The 23546-nt window shown below is 42.4% G+C and overlaps 1 protein-coding gene across 1 annotated transcript in view; it reads right to left on the bottom strand.

Moving 5' to 3' along the window:
- GNAL (G protein subunit alpha L) overlaps positions 1–18443 on the bottom strand; it is a 156367-nt gene extending 137924 nt beyond the window's left edge. Inside the window, exon 1 of the mRNA XM_077352788.1 lies at positions 17897–18443. Coding sequence (XP_077208903.1) covers positions 17897–18443 — 547 coding nt within the window. The remainder of the gene's footprint in view (positions 1–17896) is intronic.
- Positions 18444–23546: the final 5103 nt, after the last annotated feature.

Here is a 23546-nt window from a genome sequence, read left to right as displayed (position 1 = left end):
TAATGTCATGAATAGCAGGGCTTGGGAAGAGGATCTTACCTGGCAAGCTGGATAGTATGGGATGTGGTAGTTCTTCAGTTGTCCTGCCCCCCTAGTAGGAGTTTCAACTGTGCCAAAAAATGGACAGGCAGCTAATGCACATCTTTTAGCATGTCCTCAACAAGGGCCAGAGCCTTCTTTGTCTTAGCTCCCACCTGGTGGAATGAGCTCCCTAAAGAGATCAGGGCCCCGCCCTAACTCCCACAATTTTGCAGGGCCAGCAAAAGGGAGCTCCTCCATCAGGCATTTGCTTGAGGCCAACCGGCCCCACAACCCCCTTACACACACCCTCCTGACATACCCCCTTACACAACAAAATATAACCTACCTAAGGGTCCCATTAAAGTTGCTATCTTTGTTGAACAATGTTCTGTTGAAATATCCTAGTTGATATGTTATGATTGTTAGATTTGTTATGATGTCCCATGTAATTACCCCATGATGTTTTATGTAAACCGCCCAGAACCACATTTTAGGGTGGTATACAAATCTACATAAATAAATAATCTTTGTACATAACCACTCAGCAATGAACTGGCCATTGGATTTTGGATCAGCTGAAGTGCCTGGTCACTTTTCAAAGATAACCTTACACGTAACACATTAATATAAGCTAACTTCATGGATCATAGTAGCCAAATAGTGCTTTTCAAGGAAGGGTCACGTGGGTGTATCAGACAAATATGACAAATAGTGCTATGTAGGAGGCCTGAGCTTCCAACATTACACCATGATCCAGTAGCACCTCCAGGCTATGAAACTTGTCCTTCATGGAGAAAGCAACCACCTCTAGGAAACGCTGACTCCTATATGGCTTTGTTAATGACCAACAGAATGGACTGATACTGTTTCACCATCCCAAGTCTTTCTGGTTTTCATAGGAGAATAGATACTAAATCAACTACCATGTATCAGTTTTTGCCTCCATTAACTATAAAACTTAAGAGAGAAAGCGTTTCCTTGCAGTTGAAGCAGAGGGACGATTGAGGAAGCGAGGAAGAACATGACAATTAATGCCTTAGTGCTTTAGCTGCTGTTTGCTTGGGAGTTAACACAACAGTTAACACAACAATAGATATGCAGTATTTTCACAGATTACTTCCCCAACCAATTGATAAGAGAACAGATTTGTAACCTGCAGTATAATAAGATTTGATTAAGTCATTTTATTCTATGAAAGGAACAAGCCACAGTACACTAAAAGCCTTTACATTTATTATTATTGATGATGATGAAATTTCTTACCCCCCTCCCCCTGAAGGCTCGAGGCGGGTTACAGAATATATAAAAACCCAAACAACATATAAACCAATATAAAAGACACAATAAAATACACAGCGCTATAGCATAGGAGCAGGTAAGCAAGGACTATATTGTTATGTCAGAATATCTACTGCAAAAAACAAAAACAAAAATCACTCAGGGGCTGACTTCACATAACACTACAACGCCTTCCCTATAGCATAAAGATCTCCATTATTAGACCCACAGTCCCTCAAGTGGCAATATGGAATTGATCTTCCCTACAGGCCCCCCTGCATGTCTAAGGCCATTGGAGCCAGAGGCAAAGAATCAAACCAGAGCATCGTGGGGTTAGACTGAACCAGCTATATATCATGTGACCTGCTTGGATCAAAGGCATGTTTAATGAGACTGAAGAAAGGACTAGAATCAGGTGAGCCTGCATAAGAAAGCTGGCTAGATTCAACCCATGGTATCTACTCAAAAGTAACTGCCCTGAAAATGTGCTTTCTACCTTTTTTTTGTTTATTTAGATTCAATAAAGATTATCTAGCCCAATTAAGGTTCTCTCTTCTCTAACTCAAATACAACTCTAGGATTGTGTCAGTATATAGGGAGACTTTATTGTGGGGAGAGGAAAAGAAAGTGATTGGAAGCCACTTTGAGACTCTTTCTGGAAGAGAAAAATATGGCATAAAAACCAGTTCTTCTAACCAACTCCCTTTCTTCAGAACTAAAGAGTTCAATAGATTTCAGATCAATATCTATTCCAGAAAGGTACAATTGACATGGATACATCAATCAAAGCAAGGGATCCACAGTAACACATAGAAGTATTTTGCTGTTTATGGTTGCCAATTGTGATTTGGGGATGGTGCCTAGGAAGGGCAGAATTTGAGAAGGGAGCCCAATGGGGATGTGATGTTGTAGAGTTCCTCCCATCTGAAACAGCAATTTTCTCCAGGGAAATTGATCTCTGCTGTCTAGACATCAGATGTAATCCTGGGAGAACTTCAGGCCAACCAGGAGCTCCATAACCATACTAATACTTAGTTAATGAAGGGGCTGGAGTTTGCAGCAGCAACTGCCATGTGCTTTTAAGGACCATTAGTAGAGTTAGTTCCATGCCAAATTTGCACTTAGATCCCTCTTCTCTTATGTATCAGAAAGGCTGAAGATGGATGAGGATTAAGCATTCCTTCACAATTCACTTGCAAGTTTGCACCTCTCTGCAGTAGTGAGATTCATAAGGGTAAGATCCCAAAGGGGGGGGGGTTAAATCCATGAAGTCTTATTTGAGCCTGACTAGGCATCTGCCGTCTTGTGCATTACCATGCTCATATCATTGTAATGATTTAAATGAACACACTACTTCCTTTTCCAAAATGCAGATGCATGCCAATGAATTTCTAAGTAAACCCAAACATGGAAGGGGAAAAAGTGTTTCTCCTGAAGAAACCCGAGGAAGCATAATTAAAACTCTAATAAGTGACTTCCATTTTTGCTAAAGCACTGTGCTAACCACATAGGTATCTTCAGTTCTGATAAATCCATTCTGAATGGTCTCAAAAAGTTATCTTTCCTTGTGGTGTTCGTCACAGCTGAATCTTCGTAGGCTCTAATATTTTCTCTTGGGACCACAGCATTCAACTTTATGGTATACCATAGTCTTTGGTTTTGATCTTCTGTATCATTAAAAGCAAAATAGAAAACGGAACCCCTTCAAATTCAATGTGTCCCAAATCTTAAATTTTTAGCAGCCATTATGGAATTGTCATCCAAAAAATAAAAATAACTGAACCCGCCTTGTTTACAATGCCTGTTTCGTGTCAAGTTGAATGCCATATTTAATCGCCTTGATGATTTGCTTGCAATTCAAAACAAACACCACTTCAAGTAGTTCTGCATCTGCACAGTGAGCAGATGCTGCAGAAACACAATTTACTGGCTTGTTTAGATTACCCATGACCCCAGGTCATCATGTCAGGTCATACACCATTTCAAATTAACCACATTAAAGTACATATATTGCTTTTGCACCTGCTGGTTAGTATCATTCAGCAGTTGGTGGCATTCATCATGCTGGCCACATGCTCAGAAGTGAACTACAGTTTTCAGGGGATAGCATGAGAATGAATACATCAAATACATGCAAAATACAATGGAATGAGATAAGGAACATGTCTGGCTTAGAGGTAAGGGAGGTGAAAGGCTAGAGGGACAAGAGACAAGCTTTCCCTACCCTCTATCGTAATAAGCCTGAGATAAGCATGCAAGTTAATTATTTGTGAATTCATATTTTTCTTCCTGCTAGGTGTATTGGAAAAATGGAGGGGGGAGAGGGACAACCATGGCAAAGTATTCATAATTTGAATCTGAGGAACACGCAAGCTGATTGAGAGAGCAGTGGCAGACCAACTGCAGGCCTGCTTGGAAAATTAATGAGCCCCAGACCCTTTTCATTCTGGTTTCAGGCTATGACCAAGAAATGACACTGGTAGCTTTAGGTAATTATGTAGATCAGCAAATGCTGGCAGGGGCTCATGGGAATTGTAGTCCATTGATATCTGGAGGGCCGCAGTTTGACTACCCCTGATGTAGACAAAGTTCACACATTCTTTATTGCTCCTATAGGATAGGATGTAAAACCTTTGATACAGTAGACCAGGGGTGGCGATACTGGGGCTCTTCATATGTCCATGGACTACAAATGGAAAGCCATAGTTTGGCCACCCCTGTAATACGCCATACTAGCTTGAAACATCTGGAGATGTAGTCTTCAGGGGATGTGCTTTGGATTGTTACCAATAATTTATTGGGGATGCAGTAGAAATCTGTGGTTAAACAGATGAGAGTGAACAAACAGAAAGTGAAACCTGACAACATAGAGATAATGCTGGTTGGAAAACTGATAATCTTGAAGAGCATTATGCTTTTTTGATGGGGTTCAGCTGGTCCTATATAAAACAGAACTCTAGCAGTGCATGTTTAGAAGGGAAATTCAAAGACAGCTTGGGAAAAATGGTGCCTGCTTGTACTTAAGTGTCAGTCAAGCATTCTGTGCCATCACTTGCATCCCCCCTTCCCCGTGACATAGTGCATGTTATTATCCTTATCCATGGTTCCTCTATATATCTGTGAAACAGCCTGGGGGGTGGGATGTGTCTGGCTGTCCAAGTTGGAATAGGGCCAATCAGGCTGATTGGCCCTGTCCCTGCAGCTCCTGCCCTCTGTCCCTGGACTCTAGCCTCTTTGCTCTCAGACACGCCTCAGTGCCTGGAGCCAGCAGCAGGTAAGGGAAGAGGGCCCTGAGCAAAGGGCCTACTTTGGAGGGCCTGCTAATAAGGGCCTCTTGGCCTGCTAGGCTGGGCCTGCTAACAAGGGCCTCCCGGCCTGCTGACTGCCTACTAAGGACTCTGTCCCAGGCCAGCTCCTGCCCTCCCTGTGGCTCAAAGCCACCTTAAGCTGCCTGGCCAGGTGCCACGGGAGGGGGACCTTTCAAGGCCCGTTCTTAGGAACAGGCTTTGAAGCTAGGTTTTTTTAATTTTATTTTTTATAAAACACAACCTTCAATTATTATGCTAGGATGCTCCTGCATTGTAACACAAGGACAGCTTTGGAAAAAGCTGGGGGAGGATGCGGGATGAAAGTAACAATGTCCCTAGACTCCTTTCATGAAATTGACAAAGAGTGTTCTGTTGAACATTCAATCTTGCTGGAGGGAGGGAAGGGGAAGCAGTGTGCATGTTATGCTTGTACTACTTTGGAACTGCATTATAATTCAATCATGTTCAGGGCAGGCAGAGACACAGCACTGATTGGATCTCAAACATCATCATTGTGGGGAAGAAACCAGTGGAGGAATCCAATGCAACTTTTGAGTGCATTTGGCACTGTGCCTGAATCATGAGATTTTATTGTGAAAGTAATGAAATTCCACGGGGCTTTATGAGTGCTATCGTGAAATTTTTAGTGACTACAGAAACAGTCTGAGAGAACTTATTCCTTTCTTTTCAACCTAACAAACAGAAGAAACAAAGAAAACCTGGCATAACACAGTGGTTAGAAGGCTGCACAGCATTAACTTGCTAGAATGACAAGAAGGCTTTCTTATTCTCTTGACCTTTCAAGCTCTGATCCAGAACCAAGGTACCAAAATATAGACAAACGTAACTGCAACAATCTTCATAAACAGAACAAGGCTTCTAATTCTGCACATTCTGTTTATCAATGAATTTCTCAAGTACATTGTAAACAAAGGGAACTCAATATTAGAGTGGCCACTATTTCTTCTACTTTTGTTTCAAGTCACAAACAGGTTCAGAGTTTCAAATATGGATTTTTCCTCTTCCCCTGATAACTAAAAATATAAAATGTACAGAAACTCAGAATCTATGTGAGAGGGCAATTGTATGTTAAAAGAGCTCCAAAATCGATCATCTTTTTCTTGCATGCTATTGTTATAACATCTCAATGTTTCTGGATAAAGACCTTTAGAGTAAAATCAAAGGAGCAGGAGCAGGTGGTAAATATTTGCTCAATCTTTATTTATACACTTTAAATCTTAGGGTTTGGTTAAGGAACAAGAAAAGATGTTCCCATAAAATAATGCAAGCTGTACTAAATATAGGTAAGGGCAGAAATTATTTTTTCATATCCTTGCAAATTATTTACAACTGGCTAGGTACAAGCTTCCCATGAAAACTGCAAAATCAACACTAATGGTTTCAAGATAATAAGAACCACAGTAAAGGACATTAAAATCTATGTGCAGAACCAAAAGACTGCAAAGAATTTCCATGGCTAGCACATTTTGATCCATTTACATTATCAGATTAAATTTCTGAAAAAGCTTTCAAAAATGAATACCTGTGGAATTACTCTTGAAATCTTTCAATCTTCTACAAAAATTGAAAAAGAAATCCTTTAATTCTACACTGAAATACTTAGCCATGGTTTATTATTTTTGACCATAAAATCTCCTGTCTAGACTAAATGGCATTAAGATATATTTTCTGAACATAAACTGCAGAACTAACATCTTTTCTAGTATGATAATTATAATGTTTAAAATGTCTCAGAGAAATATAAGAAAACACAAAACTAAAAGAGAAATACTTGCAGATATGTTATTTATTAACATGAAATAAGAATTGTCGCCAAAACTGATTAATAAGTCAGTTAACAAAGATGGAAATTCTCAGAATCCAACCTTATGCCCTCCCCCCCCCCCAAAAAAAAACATGTGGCCCTCTGCAGCAAGTTGTCCATGGACATTGCAAATAGGCTGCAATATATACTGCAAATAGGCACTTTCCCAGGAGTAAGCCTTATTGACTAGACCTGAGTAGGACTCTGAGAAGACCTGCTTAGGATTGTTTTTTTTGTTTTTTTTAATATCACTTTTTAGAAAGTCCCTGTAATTCGTTGTAAAAACAATTTGAATGCTATCCAGACAAATTCCAAGACACAATTAAGAGGCAAGAGTTATTTGGTATGTCTTAAAAGATAACCAGTTGACACTGGATATCTAGAAGGGGGAATGTCTATTTCCATTTCCACCTACCACTTCCCATATGAAAGGCAATAGAACTTTTAGGTTGTATACGGTACTTCTACTGATCCAAGGTCTGGAAAACATTGTAGATAACAGAATAGGCTTGTTCCCACAGTCCATATACTGAAGATACATATATTCCTGAGATATGAATTTGTTCAGTTTTCTATCGTTAACGTATGCTTCACTGGCACTCAAGTCTCATGAAAACAACCCCAAAGGACATATGGTTTCCTGGATTCAAATTACTAGATTATGTACTTTTTCTATAACCTAGATTACATATCCAAATATCAGATACTATTCTAAACTATTTAATTGCATCTATCAGAAGGCAAAGGATATATTTAAATACATTTACAACTGTAATCCTAAATGCACTTACTAAGGGGCAGGGCCCCATTGAATCTGCCACAATTTACCCCATAGCAGACATGAATTGGATTGTCTTGTGAATTTCCCCAAATACTGAGTACAGGTATAATCCAGGGAAAGTTTCTATTACCATTTGCTGCCACCATCAGGATAAACCTAATAACACAAACCCTAAACCAGAAATCATAATATAATATGTACATTATAAGAAATATAACTTAACTGAAACATTTCATACCCAGTGTATTTAAGCAGATTCTTTTCCCCACTATTATCTTGCTATTTAAAAAATGGTGGGGTGCTCAAAGCAATAATCAAACACAATGCTATAAGAAAATTAATGAGGGGCAAAGATGAGCAGTTGCATAGACAGAGGGACTTTGTAACATGAGAAGAATAGAGAGAACTGCCCCCCCAGATGATCATTAATCATTTTATGCCACAAAGGATGAGAAACAGTGAATAGAAACAAGCATGAGGAATGAGAGGAAAGATGGGGAACATGGCAGAAGGAAAAGAGCAGTAGAGATTATAACAGAAACTCAGGAATTAAGATTAGCAACAAGTAGCAAACAAAATGAAGGAATGAAGGGGGGGGGTAGAGAATTAGAATTTTAGTTAAATCAAAGGAATAAAGAAGTGCTGGGGTTGTTAAAAAGTAGAAATAGCAGGAATAAGCAATACATAGAATTTTAAAAGGGCCAGGGGAGCAGCAGTGCTTTAGAGACCTACAAGATTTGTCAGGGTATGAGCTTCCAAGAGTCAAAGCTCCCTTCATTAGACAGTGCAGCTCAGGATTAACCATTAATCAAAATAATCAAGTGCTTAGGGCACTAAAAGAAGGGGGGCACCAGAGTTTCCCCTCTAGCTGTCATGGCTTTAAGTCTCTCACTGCCACACTCTACTTTAGTTGAATTGATGTAATTGTCCTTATCTGCCATGTTCGACTTTGATGTGCATTGTTTAAAAAAATGTTTTCTTTGGCATGGTGAGTGACTAAGGTTTAAAAGTTTGGCTTGAAGGTGTCATCAGATATCACATTTATTTCCCTCTCACAATGTGAGAGTTTTGCTGCTGTCAAATATAAACACAGCTAGCTAGGAGTGGCATTTTATCTCATCAGTTGATCTGGATAACAGACCCACAAACTCGTTATTTTATTATTTTACCAATTGTTCACGTAAATGAGAAAAGTTTTAATGCATGGTTGTTGGCCTCTGTTTAGGCCATCATTTGGCCTTAATCTGGGCCTGAGACAATGGTATCTGATGAAAGCAGCTCTGACTCTCAAAAAGTGTTCTACTGCAAACCAACATGGCTACCCGCTGACATGAACTGAATTTAAAGAAAACCAGATAAATAAAAGAATTCACTGAAGTTTACGTGGACAGAGAAAAATAAACATTTACTTCCTTATCCTGTAATGCTATTTTACCTTTATCCTGTTCTACCTAGATTGCTTAAAAATAAACAAATAAAGCAGCAATAGTATCCAATTAAAATAAATCTACAATCTACCAGAGTAAATCCACAACAAAAAGAAACATATAGTAAAGCTATAAATAGCTCTAAAAGGGAATGATAGAGGTTCACAAAGTAAAGCAAAAGAAACCATCACTTTTATAGACAGTGATATCAGCAATTCAAGATTACCAAAGGGGAGAAGGGAGACAGGAAAGCTATGGAAAAATAAGAGAGATGAATCATTAGAATAGAAAACAATGCTAAAAAATATAACAAAGTCTGAAAAAGCTAAAATCAGAGTACTGGTTCAGAAGAAAATTAACATTTGGTGAGAATATCTTTTCCTTATTTGTTTTAGTGGGGGAAAAATACATAGGTTGTGGTATTTTTTAAAGTTATTAAAAATAAAAAGGCCATGTATTTCATAAATAGCTGTGACCACTGGCTGGCCACAGCTTCTCAAAGGGCTGTGTTTGCATGGAAGTGCCATTTGATATGACCCAAATGGGGCCTGGCAATTTCCCAGAATTACAATTGATCTCCAGACTTCAGAGATCAGATCTCCTGAAGAAAATGGCTGCTTTAAAGCAGTGGTCCCCAACCTTTTTATCACTGGGGACCACTCAACGCCTTTTACTAAGGCCCGGTGTGGGGGGGTAGTTTACTCCTCTACTCTCAACCACTGCCCTAACACTCTCTGATCGCTATGGTAATGTTTAAACATCCCTTCAAAATAAGATACAGACACACCACAACAATGAACATAAGGAACATTTTATTTTCATGGAAATTTTAACTCATGACAATGACAAATCAATGGGAACCCGGAGCTTGTTTCTGTGCAACGAGATAGTCCCATCTGGGAGTGATGGGAGACAATGACACCCAAAGTGTGTTGTAAAGGGCCGGGGGGGATGAAGTAAAGGGCTGGGGGGGGGGAGAAGGCGTCCTTCGGGGCCCACCTCCAATTAGTCGAAAGACCACATGTGGTCCGCGGGCCACAGGTTGGGGATCGCTACTTTAGAGGATAGACTCAGTGCTCTACCACTATGAGGTCCTTCCATAGGCACCTCCAAATCTCCAAGAATTTCCCAAACTGGTGTGGCAATACTAGTTTATGAACCATGTGAATCTACAGTTTCTATAACTTCGCTTTACTTTGAGATGGTATAAGTTTCATTGGTTCTATATTCCCTCCTTGCCACAACTAGAACAACATACTGACCCCCATATCTCCCCTGAGGCATGGGATGGATAGAAGGGGTGCATTGAACCATGGGGAATGAGCGGGGTGGGCTTAGACTAAACACCACTGAAGTTTTTTCTTAAGGGACTGGAATTTTTATGTTTTATTGTGAGTTTTGAAACATTGTAACCCGCCACTAGCCAGCTAATCTGTGAGTGGCAGGTAATAAATAAATAAATCTGGTGATTTTAAACCAATTTTTTTCTGCTCAATGATTCAAAAGGATTACTACTGTTTTGTGAGAATCACAATTTGTTATATATTCTTTTTATTCTTTATAACTGTTTCGTTTATAACTTTTTTGCTTTTGCTGTATCTATTCTTTCTATTTTGGAAAATAAATATAAAGAAAACCCCAAAGTAGATTACTACATCAAAAAGAGCAGCAGAAAATTCTAAAAAAAAGAAAAGAATGTACGCACATTAAACAAGCAGCCATAGCCCCCTAAGAGCTTTAAGATTCTTGGATCAACATCTGCTCAGATTATTCAGCCTAAAGGAGGTAAAATTGGCCTTGACCAGGGCCGGGGCTTTTTCGGCCCTGGCCCCAGTTTGGTGTAACACTCCCAGGAGAGATCAGAGCTTGTGGGACCTATAGGGCTTGTAAGATGGAGCTGTTCCACAGGTTTATGGTTGGGGCCTAAAATAACATCCACCAACAAGGCTGGCCTTACTACTTAAAGGAGGAGGAGTTTCAAAAGAGCAGTTCCTTTCAAATGACCCCTCATCTGGGAATTTTAGTCGGGGTGTTTTTTAATAACTGGAATAGAATTATAGAATTATTCCAGTTAGAGCTGAGAGGTACAGGTGAATTAACAGGACAATAGTCTCCTTTCCATCTCCCGGGGCATGCCATCCTCCAGGGCAATCAAGGCCATTTCAGTCCCAGAACCAGGCCTGAAATCAAATTGGAACAGGTTTAAAAACACACTTTATTTGGGAATCTCTGAAGGTGGCCAGCCACCGCTTGTTCAGTCATCTTGCTCAAGGATTGTACATTTGAGACTGGACAGTAGTTATTCAACTCTTGTAGGTCCTGACTAGGTTTCTTTAGGAATAGATATACCACTGCCTGGTTCAACGCAACAGCAACCCCCATATCTCTCATACAGACAGCTAGGAAGGGTAAGGGTCATACACAAGCTATACAGAATTCTGTCCACATCCTAAGACTGTACAAGCCAAAAGGTCTTTCACAAAACTGAATAAATTGGCATCCTGGGGATATGCAATCCTGTTGCTCCTAATGTAAAGTCCAAGTCAGAACAGATGCCAGAGATTTTATCCACTAAGTGATTAACAAAATTTTTGCAGTGGGCCACAGAACAGTCTCCCTCTTTACTTGCTAGAACTCAATAGCACCCTGACCACCCAGAAGAATGCTGCAGATTCACACTGTGTGGATTCAGTGGTAGTGAAAACATATTGTTTTGCTGCCACCATTACTGCCACAGAGGAGGGTTTAAAATCAGGTGCAGCCTATGTCTTGTCACACTTGTCAATCTCCTCTGTTTTCTTCATCACCTGCAGCCTCACAGAAAACCAAGGGGTTGCCACAGGACTTTGACCTAATAGATTGCACCTAGATGTAATTGTTTCAACTCCTTGGGTCATTTCTCCATTCCAGAGGTCAACCAGAGCACTGACAGAAGCAGTGACCCTATCAGTAGGAAAATCTTCCAATGCTGCCTGAAAATGTATTGGATCCATCAGGCTGCGGGGCAGATCACATATATACCACACCCTTGCAGAGTCTTGGTATCCCTGCAAGTCTAAACCCCTGCAAGTAATGATCTGTTCATGGGAACTGTCTCCAGTCCCCCACTTTCAGATCACAGTCTTCCTGCACAGAACAAGATATGAAAATGTGTGACCTGTGAAGTGTGTGCAGCTTGTTATTACCTGAGAAAGGTTGTCATGGAGACCATGAAATTCTGAGCCAATCCCAACAAGATAGCCTGGGCATGGATGCTGAAATCTCCCAAGACAACCAGCCTAAGAGTCCTCAACACCACAACTGAGACCACCTCCAGAAGCTCGGCCAGAGGCAGCTGGGCACCAGACTGGGTAAACACCAACAGAATTGCAACCTTGACTCCTACCACTGGATATACACTCTACAGGGAATTTAGTCAGGGGGACAGAATCCTGATAGGCTACAGAGACACCACCTCCATACCTACCATACATCATTAAGAACTGGGGGGGATGGGGGGAATGACACACAGTTGGGAAAGGTTAACACTTCCCCCATTAGGTCTCAGTGATCCATGCCAGGTCAGTCTTTTTATCCAGAATTATATCACAAATGGCTGCCACTTTAAGTAACTGGCTTGGCATTTTAAAAACAAGACATTAAAGCCCAGGAGAATGTTGATATTGTCACTCAGAAGGGGCAACAGCATGCAAATGTGTTGTCCCTTCTCTGTCCCCTTCTACCACTACCATATCTCCCCCTACACACAGCCTATTGATTGTACACCACTGCCTTCCCTATTCCGTTTCCTCAGAGTCATGCCAAGCCACCAGGCGAGACAAGACAAACAGCCAGCTTACAGACAACAGATAGAATACCTGTGAAAGAGCCAGGATTTCTAGTCAGTCAGTAGCTTGTGTTAGCCAGGTGATAAAAAGCAGGAAACACTCTAGAAGCCTCTCTTCTCAATGGACTAAAGCAGATGTTTTTGCATTTGTAAAGCATTGCTAGTGTTTGCAAGGCATCATCACTGGCTTGGGTGCTTTAATTGCTAGGGCAGTTTAACATGGAGTTTCCTATTTTGTGACACCATTCATCAACAAATGTCAACCTACCAGGATACAATGCAAACTCTTTTAGAAAGTTTTTCTCGGATTTTCTGGACGGTGAAAAAAGATCAGTGTTTGAATGTGTTGCTATGAACTGTTTAAGGAAGCAACGAGCATTGCAGAGCACATGTATCATCTGATCTAGTTGCTTACAAGGTGTGCATTGTTGTTTAAGTAAGCAAAGCAATTCTGTTGGAAATTCACTTCAAGGAGGAGAGGCAAGCACCGGGATATACCTTCTTAATGTTATCTTAATATTTCAAAAATTTCAAATCTGTACATGTGCCTTTTGGAAGCAGTCCAGTGTAAATTCTACAGAACCATATTCAGTGTTCCTTACTACACACTGAATGCAATTTTTTACAACAGAATCAAGGCAGGTGTCACTTGAAGCCAGCCTCGAATATCAAGTAACATCTTTCTGGCTCAAGCTAAAACTTAACTCAACTGGATTAATCCTCTTAATTCTTTTGGACAGCTATCGCTCAGGTAGGGTGGATGTGGTTGAGAATAAATGGCAACTTCTTGGCTTCTGCCCTCAGCAATATTCCATCAAGTTCTCAGCAGTTAAAAAAATACTCAAGCAATAAATCTGGGACACAGCTCTTCAAGCTTACAGAGCCTGGGCACACCTCTATCCGGTGGAATAGAATTATAGCCCAAACTTTGAGTCAGCAAACTCTTTACACTCTAGAATTCCCCAAATACTGGAGAGCTTTCACCCTGATCCATTTCACCGTCTGCCCTTAGCACTGCTGAAGGGATATATTTATACATTCCCTACTCCCCAAAGTCTATGTTCCTGCCAATTGAACAGAGTCAAAACAGTGGAACACGTGTTATTATACTGCCTCTCTTACAAGAACATTCATTCCACATATCTCACCCCTGTTGCATCCAAATTCCCAGAAAGATCTGATAAATTCTATACATATCTCCTTCTAGGAGACTGGTCTTGCAAGGCTACCTGTAGAGCGACCAAATTATGGGCTAAAAGTAATTATTCCAAACTTTTGAGAACTTTTTCTCCATAATTATACCTATAAGGCTATAAATGTTAATCCTTGCTTATTAATTTTATATTTGTATCTAAAGTGTGCTGGTAAACAGCCTGGCTGTTCTTTGATTGTAATGAATGTTGAAATGAAAATCTGCACATGTATTTATATAAACAGTAGTATGTTACATGCAACTTAATAAATAGATGAATTTTTTTCCAATCAACATTTTATAACTAAATTATTTTATGAAAACTAAAATATTTATTACACCAATAAAGGTACTATACTATAACTGATGTATTTGAGGATTTTATATATTCTCATCCATGAGATAGAATACACTATAATGCACCTTTGTAAAGGAACTGTAGGTTTTGTTTTAGAAAGTGGCTCCCTGCATGGAAAAAGTTAATTAAAATTTTACAAGATTCAGCTCAGGCAGAAGTGTTTGCAAAAGCACCCAATTAAGAGATGCAATATAATTCTAAGCAATAAATTAATTACTAGCTATATATTAAAGGGCAAGAGAAACAATCATTAGTGATCGGGTAAGTAACAATAAACAATGTAAATACTTCATGGTCTCCTTACCCAGTCTTAAAGAATTACTTGAAGTTTATAATTTCAAATTCGGACGTTAAAGATATCCCCCACCCCAAAAAAAATTTATATTTACCATTACAAAAAATGCAGCCATCACACATTCTAAAAATTATACATGTTTTTCCTTTCTTTCTTTTTTATGCTATGTTTTAAAATCTTTAATGAAAGTTCTATATAATAAACACATTCTAACAATTAAGAAAGTATTTAATGAAACATGTCTTTCTTAACACTGCCTGGTCAGGATAAAAAAGCCTCTGCGGTTGCCCTTACCAATGTGTGGCCTACATGCCAGCAGATTCTGGGCAGGCAGCACGGAAGGGTTAAGTGATGGGGAGAAACAGGTACTGCTTGGGGCACCAGATGGTGCAGCAAAGGCACTCACCGAGAGAGAAATATATAAATATGTAATTAACAACATGCCCAGATTTTTTTCCTGCTAGAGCTGAAGGTGCCACTCATCTACCTGGGGATGATCCCAGTAGCACTTTAAAGACTGAGAACAATTCTGGCAGGGCATGAGCTTTTGTGAGTCACTGCTCCCTTCTGGGGGACACTGTAGTGGCTGTCGAGGAACAATTATAACCACATTCCCCAGCCTAAACAGAATTAGTGTGTCAGCTCTATCACACTCCTCCATTGCTCTTTCACTAAACTGTGATTCTGGCTCACAATCTAAGCCCTATTGATCTTAGCTCCTTCATCTGTATTTCAAGCAGGGCTTTTTTTCTTTTTTTTTTAAGAAGCCACTGAATTATTTTGCTTTTTAAAAGCAAAAAGCAACAAATAAAGCCAATTTTGCATAGGGTTGCCAGCTCTGGGTTGGGAAATACCTGGAGACTTTGGGAGTGGATGGGATTCGAGTCTACCCTCCAAAGCATCCATTTTTTCCCAGGGGAACTGATCTCTATTGCCTGGAGATGAGCTATAATTTCTGGGGATCCCTGAGTCCCACCTGGGGACTGGCATCCCAAATCTTTCACTTTTTTCATTTAATTTTGAAACAGAGTGTGAGAAATGAGCTTCAAGAGCAATCCTAAACAGGTCTGCTCAGGGTCTTTCTCCCAAGAAAATGTCCTTACAACATCCCACAAGGCTATCTTTTCCTCACTCAGTAATTTAAAATGATCCCTTTATACATCACTGAAATATCATGAAGGGGGAGGCACAAAAGTCATAGTTCACCAGTCTTAGAGGGCCAAAAATTCTTAGGCTATCCCCGCATCCCAGCTCTTCCAGTCTGTCAATCAGCAAAACCATATTTCTTTCCCCCAAATATCACCTCAAGCAGCCAAAATAACAATGTGGAACTAAGCATGTCATAACAGAACACATCTTATCACAACCTATTTTCCATATCGGACACACATTATCAGTCGCTAGGAGATTCCATATTATTGTGATACCCTAGGAAGCAGGTCTCTAATCTAATTATACCCAGATAACAGAAAGTAAGTACAGGAACATATTTTTGACAGGAAATTCAACAATGAGCATACTGCAGTCCACTTTTTGTGAAGGCTTATCATTTTCACACCAGGCAGTGAACATGAAAACAGAAACCTTACAAATTAGATCAGCCACACCATTTGTACTACATGAACTAGAGCCTGCCCCACTCGATGTTCTAATGGCATCCCAAATTTGCTTCCTTCTTCTACCCTTCTTGCCAAGGTACATCTCTTCCCTAATTCAGGCCAGCCCACTCAACCCACTTCACTTCAACAAACACTTTCCAGAGGAACAAGGAAAATCTGTTTCCAATTTGTATAGCTTTTATCTACCCAAGTGGATACAGAACATCACTCTCAAACAACTATTACTATTTGAAGAAGGATTTTTCTAATTACCATCTAATGCATATTTCATAACAAACTTGTAGACAATTATAGAGCTATGGTTTATTTTTAGAACTGATACAATTTTGGCAGTCACTGCTGGCACCTTAACAAACCAAAATATTTTGAACGGGTCCATTTCCTTTTTGTTTTGTATGAAGCATGTGTGTAAAACTGGAGAAAAGACAGTAGCTGGCAGTCTGGAATTCATTTTGGCATTCAAATTAACTATTTAGCAACATAAAAATAAGAGACATCTCACCATACCTGGCAAAACGTAACTATTCAGCTTGCCATGTAAAGAGCAAACCGCAAGTTATTTCTTCAGGGAAATCAGATACTTGGGTTAATTATCCCTACAGCTTTCACACCTAAGAGCAGCAGTTATAATGAAGCTCCCAGAGAGAACTAGTAAATATCAATTTAAAAGGATGGACAAAAACACAACACCTTAAGGAAAGCTTTTACACAGCTTTCTCTGATACTACTGTTTGAATTGGAATCCCTAAGAAATTATTTGCACAGGCTTAAGAAGATAGGCCTTGTCCACTAATTAAGATTAGTTACAATACAGGAGAGTCAGGAAGAAATATTCCTTTAGGTCAGGCTACTTAGTAGCACCAGAAGATTTTTAGACACCCCTAAATTTTGCAGTCTTGTAAGGTTTTTACTTGAGTTACCTGAATAAGTTTTACAAAACACACGACCAACCAACCCTGGTATTGGTCAGTCTTTCCTGTTCTCTACTTCTAACGCAACATGGACGATCCAGCCTCCAGATACGAAGATAACAATAAGGTATGAAGAACCCTCACAGCACCCTGGAGACTGCATCCCTTCCAATCCCCCACAATCTTATCACTCACTCCATCCATGAGAATCTACTATAAATTTGGGGATTAATCATTCTCTGCAATGCCCATCCACTCTTAACCTTTCCATAATCACCAGGTCCACTATTGTGTTGCATCTCCATTGGTTCACTTATGAGTCACCAAATCATGCCACCTCTTCCCAGAAAAGCATTAGCAGCAGCCAAAAGAAAGATCTTTATCAACAGATATCGGTGACAAAAGCCTCCTTTTCATTAACCACCATTCCTTCCTACAGAATTGATTTTTGCTATATATTTCATGTAAGAAGATCATAGTCTGACAAAGGGTGCCTGCACTCGAAAGCTCACGCCTTGAATAAATCTTTGTTGGTCTTAAAAGTGCCACTGGACTCTGATTTTATTGCACCATTCCTTCTAACATGCTTGAATTCCAATACAAGTGCCCTTTGCTTTCTGGGCCGCTATAGAGACCAATGCTACACTACACTAAGCGTCTGCGTGCACGCGCGCGCGCGCACACACACAGAACAGAATCAGAAGGTGAGGAGAGAAAATAAACATTTGAGCTGCCCTCGTTGGATGAAGCCAGGTTATTGGAAAGGAAGAAGAAATAAGAACATGAATATATATATATATATATATTAAGGCAAGGGAGGAAAGAAACTGGGGAGATGCAAAAAACCACAGCTGCGGGGAAAACGGGTCCTGCCGTTGGACAGAAGGTTAAACAGGGGGAAGATGCAGCGGGCGAGGCCGAGGGGCGGAAGGTCCCTCCCCGGCCTGCGGGGCGCCCTTCTGCTTCTTCAGCCCCCGCCGCCTGCCCTGTGGGCCTGGCCGGCAGCACGCAGCGCCCCCTGGGCGCCAGGCGCGGCAGGGCGTCGCGGTACGTACCCAGCAGCAGGAGGCGGTGCGTCTGCTTGTACTCGCGCTTCTGCTGCTTGAGCGCCCGGTCGATGCTCTTGCTGACTTTGCGCGCCTCCTTCTCCGCCTCGCGCTCCTCCAGGCGCTGCTTCTCCCAGTGTCTCTGCAGCGCCAGCGACTGGGGCTTGGCGGCCGCCGGGGCTGAGGCGGGCTTGGCCTGAGGCGGCAACGGAGGCCCCTGGGGGTGCTGCTGCTGCTGCTTCTCCGCGGGAGCCGCCCCGTTCCCTCCGCCGTTCTGCAGGAGCAGCAGCGGCCCGTCCGTCTCGGCCAGGAGCAGCTTCCCGCTGGCGCTTTCCGTCTCCCCGCCGCCGCCGCCTCTGCCCGCGCTCCTTCCTCCTCCGGCCTGGGCTGGCGGCGGCCGAGCCACGGACTCGGTGCTGGGCGACGGCTGTTGCTCCGTCTCCGAGGCGGTGGTGGCGGCGGTACTGGAGATGGAGCCGCCACCGCCTCCTGCTGCTGCTGCTGCTGCGCCGGGGTCGCCGAAGAGCCGCGGGCGTAAGCTGTAGCAGAGCCCCATCGCTGCCTGCCCTGCGGGGGACGAGAGAGAGCGAGCTGGGCGCGCGCCTGGGCTGGCGGGGCGGAGGAGGAGGAGGGAGGAGGAGGAGGAAGGCACTCAGCGCTCCCCGCGGTCCCCGCCGCGCGTCAGGGCTGCGGAGATCGCGCCAGCAGCCCCTCCTCAGCGCCCCGCTGCTGCTGCTGCCGCCGCCACCGCCGCCGCCTCTGCTGCTGGGCCATCTTGCATTTTCCTCCCTCTCCTCCGGACAGGCGGTGGCGGCAGCTGCCGCTGCCAGCCGCTCCTCGCCTCCGATCACCTGACACGGTCCGGGCGAGTCCACCTTACCGTAAATACCCCAGCGCGAGCCCACCGCGCAGCTGGCGGCTGCGGGCGGCGTGGGAGAGAGCCGAGGCAACTGTGCGTGGGCATGCACAGAGACACACTATCTCGCACGCAGTCGCAGTCCCGGTCCCCTGGCTCGGTCAAGGAGGATTCCCCTCCGCAGGCTTGCCCACGTAGAGTGCTGTGCGCGCGCGCATTGCCTCCCCACTTCAGCCTCAGGCCTGGGGGCACGAACAGGTACTTGCTTGTCCTTTTCGCCCTGCCTTTCTTCCCCTACCCGTGTGCCTCACCCTCTTCCCTTTAAAGCCTGGTGTCCAGGCGAACTACGTTACACTTTCTTACCCAGGAAACAACCTTCTCGTGAATTGCCCCACCTATGATCTTTCTTAGAATGTTCCTCTGCCTTTCCTGGTAGATCATCTTTCTTTTAATGCGACCCCAAATAGCTCCCAAATTATAGCTGCTGCAGTGGCTTCTTTTGGGCCATCGATGCCATGCACCCAAGGGACCTAGGAAAGGCCAATCTAACTTGCAGGGGTCGTCTGCATGCCTCACCACATGCTGTTTCACTGCTGAAGCTCAAGGAACCAGCAGCTGCTACGCCAGAGATTTACAATTTGCTATGCCATGAAATGGCCCGAAAACCGTTGTCATGGTGTATTGATCAGAGGTGTAGCTGTTGCAGGGTCACTTCTCTGACTTCCATATGTCTTGTATTTGCAGCTCACTGTTCTGCTTCTGCAAGGATTCACTGCCACTTGTTTTCCTGTATATGTCTCAAGTGCAAGTACAGAACTTGAAACTGGCCCTTTTGCTCTTTATAATCTTCTGTTCTAGGAAAACAGATGAAGGAAAGATGTATCGTTTGAACGTCATACTTTCCTTTGCTGCACATTCTCCCATGTTTCGCTTGTACTTCTGAAACAGTGAAGATACCCAATCCTTCATCATTTCCTCTGGGCATTCACTACAATCCAAGGGACATCTTCGGTTGAAAATAAGCTTCTGGCATCCATAACTGATACTCATCTGAGCCATGCTACAGTGGTTAAATAACTCTTTTAATGCAGACAAAATGCAATTCCAGCTGGTTGTTGTGTTAGACTAATTGCATGCAGCTCTAAGTTTGTGAGAACCCATATAATTTACTTAATATTGGTTTCACTGGTCCACTTTCTTCAAGACCTATTGAATAGATTCCAGGGTACAAAATGTCCTCGTCTAAAATATGTGACATTCCATGCCCTTCCATATCCAGCAAAACACTTCCTGCTTATAGCCACACCATATAATCACTCCCAAATTAAAAGTTTTTTTGTGCTGAAAATCTCTAGAATCAACCAGTTTAATAGTAACGATAGTAAATTGTACAAGGAGCACGTGACAGGAAACACAGCTGGAGGTTGGGGACTGCAGTTTCCTCTCTTGCTTGAACTTCTGCACTGCAAAGTTCCAAGACCTGACCTAAGTCCTGCAGCTCTAGTGCTTGGTGCCTGGCCTCTTAAAAGTTGTGTGTACTCTATGCTTTTGGGTGTGCTCTCTGTGTCTCTTTTTTTCACCTGATGTAGCTTTTCACATGAACACACATGAAGCTGCCTTGTCCTAAATCAGACCACCAGTTCCATCAGGTCAGTATTGTCTAGTCAGACGGGCAATGGCTCTCCGGTAGTGGTCTTTAACATCACTTGCGACCCCATCCTTTAGAGATGCTTGGGAGGATTAAGCCTGGGACCTTCTGAATGCTAAGCAGATGCTTCCCCAGCCTCTGATTTTTTCCCTCCCTGCTCTTCCAAAAAGCAGAGGGATGGACACGTGCAAAGGGCAGCAAGCAGCCATTTTTTGCACTACTTCTCCAATGGTGGGGAGCCCAACTGGAAGCAACCACATTCATTCAGAAGGAGAAAGTGACAGACAGCTGCTTTAGTGGTGCGAGTACTGTATATATACTGCATACCAATGAGAAAAAACAGACATTGTGTTATGGCACCAACATTTACATATTTTGTGTAGTGTGGTTGGTCAGTTGCACAGTTGCATTATGGTAGGTGTCGCTGTGTTTCTTACCTTAGTTTAGCACATCAAGTTTAGTCATCATCTCATTGATCAGTTTCAAACTGGGTGTGTTTTTTGAAACAGGATAGAAATTCTTCAAGCTGTACTTACTCCTGGATAGAAGATGACGATGACCAAGATGAAGAGGAGTCGGTTCTTATATGCTGCTTTTCTCTACCGGAAGGAATCTCAAAGGCCCATTATGCACGGCCGCCGAAATGATGATTTCGGGTCACATGGAAAACGCGGAGGGGGAAGACGTGAAGCACACCAGTTATGCACGGGATGGGGTGCGACGGCGGCAAAACCCAGAGTAACCGATTATGCACGCGGCAATCCCGGCGCCGCTTCTGGTTGCGCCCCGGTCACCCGGAAGCTGCGCTTTCTTCCGCATTTCGCTAACGCGGCTTTTTCGGCGGCATGCACCAAAGCTGCGGCCGGTTGCAGCCGGCTCCGTGCATTATCGGTGATTTTAGTCGCTGCCATTCCATTCCGAATGTGCGTTATTCCCCCTGTGCATAATGGGTCAAAGTGACTTACAGTCGCCTTCCCTTTCCTTTCCCCACAACAGAGATAGGTGAGGCTGAGAGAGCCCTGATATTACTGCTCGGTCAGAACAGCTTTATCAGCGCTGTGGCAAGCCCAAGGTCACCCAGCTGGTTGCATGTGGGGGAATGCAGAATCAAACCTGGCTTGCCAGATGAGTCCACACTCCTAACCACTAGACCAAACTGGCTCTCTTAGAAGAATATTAGTGATTTTCCACACTTCATCAGTGTACAAGCTCCACCTGCATTTAGGGCCATGGAGCTATAAATGCCTGCTGAATTTACTAAATCATGCAAGATCAGTTCTTCTGATCAGGCACCAACAAGTCCAAGATTGTTTGATACTGCTCAATCACAATTTTAAGAATGAGCTCATAACTTGCATTGGTGCAATGCTGGTGTCTCCGTGGAAAATGCAGTGGAGCTGCATTTTGGATACATCATGGGTGAATTGCCTGAACAACTATTATGCACCAGCATCTTGTAATCTTACCAGAGTGCCTTTGATTTTATCCTACACTCCACCGCAGATCACTTGTGACCTCTCAATGCTATCTCCAACCCTCAGTCATTCTTGATCCTTTTGTATGATAGAAAGGCTGAAGTAATTGGATTGGCTGTAGTGGAGACCACAAGATAATTCTCTGGTTTGTTATTGGACCCAATGTGACCACGATGAAATTTTCATCCAAGTGGTTAGGTACTGTTAAAAATTGAAAAGGAGTTACAACCCACCAGCTCCATTGAAGAAAAGTACATTAATATGCTTTTGAATTACCCTTGGTTCAGAAGCAAAGCAAGGGAAAAACCAGTACAAAACCATTCTCAAAAACCCTGGAGAAACAGCACCCAGAAAGTAAACTGACCACTGAAAGTAGGAAAATCAATGCAGAATAAAAAATAAAACCTGATAGACATACATAGTGAAAGTGAGAGAAAGTACCCATGCATAATAGGCTTATATCTTCTATTCATAAAATAAGGCCCAAAAGATGGTAACATAGAAACACTACATTAAAGTGTTTATCACATGCAAATTGACCATTTGCCTGGATGTGGTTTGATAGAAATAAACAGGGTGGTAATGATATTAAGCCATATGAAGGTCAACAGCTGAAAAGCTGGAATCAAATAAGGAAAGAGCTAATGGCAAAGGAGCAAAAGTGCAGGAAATCAATTATAATTGGTGTAATGCTCTTTATACAGAAAGAAGCACAATATTATTTATTATGTAAGAAAGAGGAAACCTAAAATAATGATGTCTAAATAATCATAAGAAATATTACAAGCTTTTCAAAAGACACAACATAGCATTTAATAAAATATGAGGCAAAATGCCACTTATTGGAGTAAACAAAATCCTTTATTTCCATTTAATGGCAAGCCCCAGATTATTGCCTCTCCATTGTATTTTTTTTCTATAGCTGCCATGGAGAATAGAATTCCAGGTAACTCTGCACCCAGTTATGCCACAGTACACGTGATACCTAAGGCCTAGTCAAGGAAAACAGGTCAGAATCCCAGATTTTATTAATTTTTCTGTTATGCTCAGAATATTGAGAAGAGAGGGTGGAGAGCATGACTGCCATGGGTGTAGGGTCAACCACAGAATGTCTGCAATGGGGTACAGAAGCATATGATGGAATGTTGTGAATCAAGTATTCTCCTATGATAGAGGCAGCCATTTCTGATGCACCTAGGATTCTTCTGGAATACCTCCTATACTGAGGTGGAGGAAAGCTATGACTAATTTTCTAATTCAGGGAAAGAGATACTTTGAGGAAGAAGAAGATCACTGACAGGAACCTATCAGCGGGCAGCATGCCATACATTAGGCAACGTAGTGTTGCCACCTTTATTGGTGTACACTACAATGGTTTCCGCCTGGCGAGTTTGCCCCTGGACAGCTTCTGGTTGCTGGCAGGTTTTAGAGCCCCTTCACATGACATCACCTGCATCCTGAGGCTGTCCAGGGGCTGGCTTGAGTTTTGCCCAGATTTGCCTTGGGATGAGGGAAATCGCAAAAAGGGCATTTGCCACTTTTTATCTCATATTCTATCACTGAGCAACCAGGGGCAAGTCTGTATGGAGCGGAAAGGGCATGATAGTATCTGTAGCATTGTCCCATTCTCATACCCATTCTCTCCTCTCCATTTCCTGCTCGAAGTGGCACGGTCTGTGT

This window comes from Paroedura picta, chromosome 9, assembly GCF_049243985.1.
Source record: "Paroedura picta isolate Pp20150507F chromosome 9, Ppicta_v3.0, whole genome shotgun sequence".
NCBI lineage: Eukaryota > Metazoa > Chordata > Lepidosauria > Squamata > Gekkonidae > Paroedura > Paroedura picta.
Note: the sequence above shows the minus strand (reverse complement) of the source record. Positions and strands in the feature narration are given on the sequence as shown.